This window comes from Oncorhynchus mykiss, chromosome 15 (genome assembly GCF_013265735.2).
Source record: "Oncorhynchus mykiss isolate Arlee chromosome 15, USDA_OmykA_1.1, whole genome shotgun sequence".
NCBI classification, from domain to species: domain Eukaryota; kingdom Metazoa; phylum Chordata; class Actinopteri; order Salmoniformes; family Salmonidae; genus Oncorhynchus; species Oncorhynchus mykiss.
Window position 1 is genome coordinate 56,786,714 of NC_048579.1, and position 6,000 is coordinate 56,792,713.

The 6,000-nt window shown below is 43.9% G+C and overlaps 1 protein-coding gene across 4 annotated transcripts; it reads left to right on the plus strand.

The window, feature by feature from the left end:
• Positions 1–608: 608 nt before the first annotated feature.
• On the plus strand, positions 609–3,662 carry LOC110490370 (nuclear transcription factor Y subunit beta). 4 transcript variants are annotated; one of them, XM_021563723.2, is made up of 7 exons: positions 609–792; positions 1,404–1,500; positions 2,006–2,145; positions 2,378–2,575; positions 2,694–2,772; positions 2,947–3,026; positions 3,130–3,662. In XM_021563723.2, the coding sequence occupies exons 2-7, from the start codon at positions 1,404–1,406 to the stop codon at positions 3,160–3,162; spliced, it is 627 nt and encodes a 208-aa protein (XP_021419398.1). In that variant the 5' UTR covers positions 609–792; the 3' UTR covers positions 3,163–3,662. The 4 variants fall into 4 exon arrangements, with proteins under 4 accessions (XP_021419398.1, XP_021419400.1, XP_021419399.1 ...); XM_021563725.2 differs by having other exon boundaries at positions 610–792; positions 2,006–2,136; XM_021563724.2 differs by having other exon boundaries at positions 616–767.
• Positions 3,663–6,000: the final 2,338 nt, after the last annotated feature.

Here is a 6,000-nt window from a genome sequence, read left to right on the forward strand (position 1 = left end):
GATTGCTGCAGCTGTACATAGTCCATCTGTAAATAGCCCACCCAATTTACCTACCTCATCCCCATACTGTTTTTATTTATTTACTTTTCTGCTCTTTTGCACACCAGTATCTCTACCTGCACATCACCATCTGATCATTTATCACTCCAGTGTTAATCTGCTAAATTGTAATTATTCGCCTACCTCATGCCTTTTGCACACAATGTATATAGACAATTTTTTTTATTTTTTCTACTGTGTTATTGACTTGTTTATTGTTTACTCCATGTGTAACTTTGTGTTGTTGTCTGTTCACACTGCTATGCTTTATCTTGGCCAGGTCGCAGTTATAAATGAGAACTTGTTCTCAACTAGCCTACCTGGTAAGGTGAAATAAAATGTTAAAAAAATCAATATATTAAATGCAATACAATTTTGCACTAGGTCTGATATGTAATGAAAACACCCTGTTCTTCTATAATCATAACAGGCATACTGCATGATGACTCACCATTACATTGTATCAGTCAAATGTTTTATTTCAACAATATAATGGCAACAAATGCACATAGAGAAAGGGAGGGTCGCTTTTTTTTTTTTTTATAGAACAGCTTTATACACTTCTGTAGCTACTAGGTATCATTTAGTGGGAGGGTGACGCATCGACAGAACGGCCGCATGGCGGTCAGGGGAGGTGGTGCACTGTATTTTTGGAGGACGCGTAGCTCCGCGCTGGGACTGGTTCTTTTGCAGCCATTTTCTGTCCAACCAACGGCCGTTTTGAGAAGGTAACCAACCAGGGCTTCATTGCAGGTTTGTGCCTGGCTCCGGCCAATGATTGCTAACCAATTCCTCGTTAGCTCGAATGGAAATGTCCGTCTCTGACTAATTTCGATTTGTTGCGTTTAGGAGTTTGAGAGCAGGAAGTCTCGTCAAAAATTATGAATTAGCTTCATGTCCCCCTGCCTCCGTTTTCAATACGAAGAACAGGCCGAAATGCGAACTTCCGATATGGAATTTCATTGTGAGCAGAGAGGGCTTGCAATGAGACAACCAACGTGGCTATAGGATAACGTTAAATTGTACCCATAATGCTTTCGTTGCAACAATAGTCGAAATAAAAATGTGTGAGGGTCAAATGGCAACCAAACTAAAGCCATTGCTTCCTTTGTCCAAATTATATTTTGCACGAAACATTTGCTAGCTAACGTTAGCTTGCTAGCTTCCCATTTAGCAAACAACCACCCACTTGGTCAGCGAAATTAACTAATTCGGTAGACATGCTAGCTAACAGTTTTCTAGCAACCTAACCTGGCGAACACTTAGCCAGCTAGCTTAACATTCATGTTTAGCTAACTAGCCAGTCAACAGTAAGTGCCTTACAACAATTCAGCTATTTGAGTAAACCATGTCCTTTGCTCCAGATGGAAGAAGACCGTTCCACCACCGACGCCTCCCAGCTAACGTTAGGCATCTCTGGAGAATACATGTCAGGAGGATATGTGCTCCAGTCTCAAGATGGTAAGAGACATCAGTTGATAAATTCAAGCCTAATTGGGGAACTAGGTGTGCGCATATCATGAATCGAATATCCCCCAATCAAAATGTACTGTAGTGTCATTTAAAAATATATATATAATACCTAATTTAACAAGGCAAGTGAGTCGAGAACAAATTCTTATTTACAATTACGGCCTACCAAAATGCAAAAGGCCTTCTGCATGGGACGGGGCTGGGATTAAAATAAAAACAGGACAAAACACATCACGACAATAGACACCACAACACTACACAGAGAGACCTAAGACAACATATCACAGCATGGTAACAGCACTACATGGTACATGGTACAAGTATTATTGGGCACAGACAACAAACAGCACAAGGCGAAAGAAGGTAGAGACAATACATCACGCAATGCAGCCACAAGTACATTATCACATTCTCTACATCTCAATGCAGCACTATCAGTACCTAATGCTTACAATCAATTATCCATGTTTTCCACATAATGCGTGTGATGTAGATGATGGAGAGGAGAGTCTGAATGACCATGATGACGGGGGCATGAAAGAGAACTTCCGGGAGCAGGACATCTACCTCCCCATTGCTAACGTGGCACGCATCATGAAGAACGGCATCCCACAGACCGGGAAGGTAACCATGGTGTGTGTGTGTAGGCTGTGTGAGAGCAAGACTTGTGTCGTATTCATTAATGTACACCATAGTAAAACGTATACTAACAAAAAACCAAAAGTTTCTTATTGGACAAGTTCAGATAGTCCCTCCCTGTTTCAGTCTGTTTTTTGTTCTTCTCCGTTTGGTGCCAAGTGAACACGACCCAGAAATGTTCTCCTTGTCTTATTCCTCTTTGTCCTAAATTGCGTGTGTCTCACAGATAGCGAAGGACGCCAAGGAGTGTGTGCAGGAGTGTGTGAGTGAGTTCATCAGCTTCATCACGTCGGAGGCCAGTGAGCGCTGCCACCAGGAGAAAAGGAAGACCATCAACGGAGAGGACATCCTGTTTGCCATGTCAACCCTGGGCTTCGACATGTATGTGGAGCCCCTCAAACTCTACCTACAGAAGTTCAGAGAGGTGCGACTAAACACACTACTTCTGCTCTGACAATTAGTCTCTCGCACACAATCACAAGTGTCCATGAACAATCTCACATCACATGCTATTTAATCTCTCACAATATGTTGTTTCCTAGGCGATGAAGGGGGAGAAGGGAATACCAGGTGTGTCAGTGGGAGAAGGCCTGGGGGAGGAGCTTACAGACGACAGCTTCAGTAAGTGGTTCAGGACAGGTCTCAATTTTGTCATCTAATACTAAAGTAGAGGCTTTACAGTCATGCATACACATGTAAAATGTATGCAGGCATTAGTAAGTTGCTTTGGCTAAATGGCATATTATGGTCTTGTGCTGTGGATGGTTTTGTAATGTCCTCTTCCCTCTATTCCAGCGAATCAACTGCCAGCCGGAATTATAACAGCCGACGGCCAACAGCAGAACGTCATGGTGTACACCACCTCATATCAACAGGTAAGTGGCATCATATCAACAGACAAGTGACATTTGAACCAGAACTAGACCATTACGACATATCCATGACTGTTCTCTCCATTGCCCCTGTCTGCTCCTGTAGATTCCTGGCGTGCAGCAGATCCAGTTCTCATGACGAGGCCTTGCTCCTGCTCTGACCGCGGCGGCCATCGACCGCACAGACACAGGCCTGGTGACTGAAGGCTATCCGTAGGCTGAGCGTATGACCCCTCCGTCAAAAGGTCAAAGGCAATCATCAGAAGGACATGAGGTCATGGAGGGGAGCTGTTATGGGGGGGAAGGGATGTGTTAACCACCACAACCCTGTCATGTAAATGTACAAGTCTGTTCACTAAATGTAGTATGTAGTCATGAGGTGCCACAAGGTTTGGAGTACATCTTTCAACCAGTTTAGGATACTTTATTTTTAATGCTATTTGGACCACTTAGTTTGTTTTTGTACATTGATTGTTTTATGCAGGTTTGGGAGGTGGGTTGGGATGTTTTTTTGCTCCCTCATTTTTGAACCATGAGGAGAGGTGCCCTTAATGTCAGCTCTTTTCTACGTGGACAAACTAATACCATGTGCTTTAATGTGATGTAAATCCTTTGAATAAAAATCCAAATGACCCAATACCTTCTGGTTGTCATCGACCTCTCTACACACACCTGAATGATTACACCATGAGCTACTGTAATTTAAGGCTCCCGAGTGGCGCAGCGGTCTAAGGCAATGCAACTCAGTCACTACATTCCCTGGTTTGAATCCAGGCTGTATCACATCCGGCCGGGATTGGGAGTCACACAGGGCGGTGTACAATTGTCGCAGGGGTAGGCCGTCATTGTAAATAAGAATTTGTTCTTAACTGACTTGCCTAGTTAAATAATGGCTAAATAATGTTTTTTTATATTTTTTATAACCAGGGGTAAAATTAGATTTAATTTATTCCTGGTACGGGATGTCAATCAATACTGTTTTAATCAATATGACAGTTAAAAATGATCAGTTACAGTTCAGCCATGTAAAGAGTTAACTGTTCCAGGAAGAGAATCACACAGCAGTATCTGGTGAGGAGGAGCATGTCTGAATCGCCGTGTCCCCAGCCAGCCCAACCACTCACTGGACCCATATAATCACTTGGCTACGCATGCCTCTCTCTAATATCAATATGCCTCGTCCATTACTGTCCTGATTAGTGATTACTGTCTTATTTCACTGTAGAGCCTCGAGCCCTGCTCAATATGCCTTAACCAACCATGTTGTTCCACCTCCTACATATGCGATGACATCACCTGGTTTAAACGTCTCTAGAGACTATATCTCTCTCATCATTACTCAATGCCTAGGTTTACCTCAAATGTACTCATATCCTACGTTATCTTTGTCTGTACACTATGCCTTGAATCTATGCTATCGTGCCCTGAAACCTGCTCCTTTTACTCTCTGTTCTGAACGTGTTAGACGGCCAGTTCTTATATCCTTTAGCTGTACCCTTATCCTATTTCTCCTCTATTCCTCTGGTGATGTAGAGGTTATTCTAGGTCCTGCAGTGCCAAGCTCCACTCCCACTCCCCAGGTGCTCTCATTTGTGGACTTATGTACCGTAAAAGCCTTGGTTTCATGCATGTTAACATTAGAAGCCTACTCCGTAAGAGCACCTCCTCCCAGCTGCCCACTGCTCTGAGGCTAGGAAACACTGTTACCACTGATAAATCCAATATAATTGAGAATTTCAATAAGCATTTCTCTACGGCTGGCCATGCTTTTCACCTGGCTACCCCTACCCCGGTCAACTGCCCGGCACACTCCACAGCAACCCGCCCAAGCCCCCACCATTTCTCCTTCACCCAAATCCAGATAGCTGATGTCCTGAAAGAGCTGCAAAATCTGGACCCCTACAAATCAGCCGGGCTAGACAATCTGTACCCTCTCTTTCTAAAATGACCTGCAACCCCTATTACTAGCCTGTTCAACCTCTCTTTCATATCGTATGAGATTGCCAAAGATTGGAAATCTGCCGCGGCCATCCCCCTCTTCAAAGGGGGTGAGTGACACTCTAGACCCAAACTGCTATAGACCTATATCTATCCTACCCTGTCTTTCTAAGGTCTTCAAAAGCCAAGTTAACTAACAGATTACCGACCATTTCGAATCCCACTGTACCTTCTCCGCTATGCAATCTGGTTTCAGAGCTGGTCATGGGTGCACCTCAGCCACGCTCAAGGTACTAAACGATATCATAACCGCCATCGATAAGAGACATTACTGTGCAGCCGTATTGATCGACCTGGCCAAGGCTTTCGACTCTGTCAATCACCACATTCTTATTGGCAGACTCGACAGCCTTGGTTTCTCAAATGATTGCCTCGCCTGGTTGACCAACTACTTCTCTGATAGAGATCAGTGTGTCAAATCGGAGGGCCTGTTATCCGGACTATAGGGGTGCCACAGGGTTCAATTCTCTGGCCGACTCTCTTCTCTGTATACATCAATGATGTCCCTCTTGCTGCTGGTGATTCTCTGATCCACCTCTACGCAGATGACACCATTCTGTATACTTCTGGCCCCTCTTTAGACACTGTGTTAACTAACCTCCAAACGAGCTTCAATGCCATACAACTCTCCTTCCATGGCCTCCAACTGCTGTTAAATGCAAGTAAAACAAAATGCATGCTATTCAATCGATTACTGCCCGCACCTGCCCGCCCGTCCAGCATCACTACTCTGGACTGCTCTGACTTAGAATACGTGGACAACTACAAATACCATACCAAATAAGCATCTCCATCTCCAATCCAAAATGAAATCTAGAATCGGCTTCCTATATCACAACAAAGCATCCTTCACTCATGCTGCCAAACATACCCTCATAAAACTGACCATCGTACCGATCCTCGACTTCGGCGATGTCATCTATAAAATAGTCTCCAACACTCTACTCAACAAATTGGGTGCAGTCTATCAAATCAAATT

Excerpts from the sequence above, each read along its gene's own strand:
- LOC110490370 (XM_021563723.2), top strand. The coding sequence starts at position 1,404 with ATGGAAGAAGACCGTTCCACCACCGACGCCTCCCAGCTAACGTTAGGC. Across the intron at positions 1,501-2,005 it reads TGTGCTCCAGTCTCAAGATG|ATGATGGAGAGGAGAGTCTG; the intron begins GTAAGAGACATC and ends CGTGTGATGTAG. Across the intron at positions 3,027-3,129 it reads ACACCACCTCATATCAACAG|ATTCCTGGCGTGCAGCAGAT; the intron begins GTAAGTGGCATC and ends CTGCTCCTGTAG.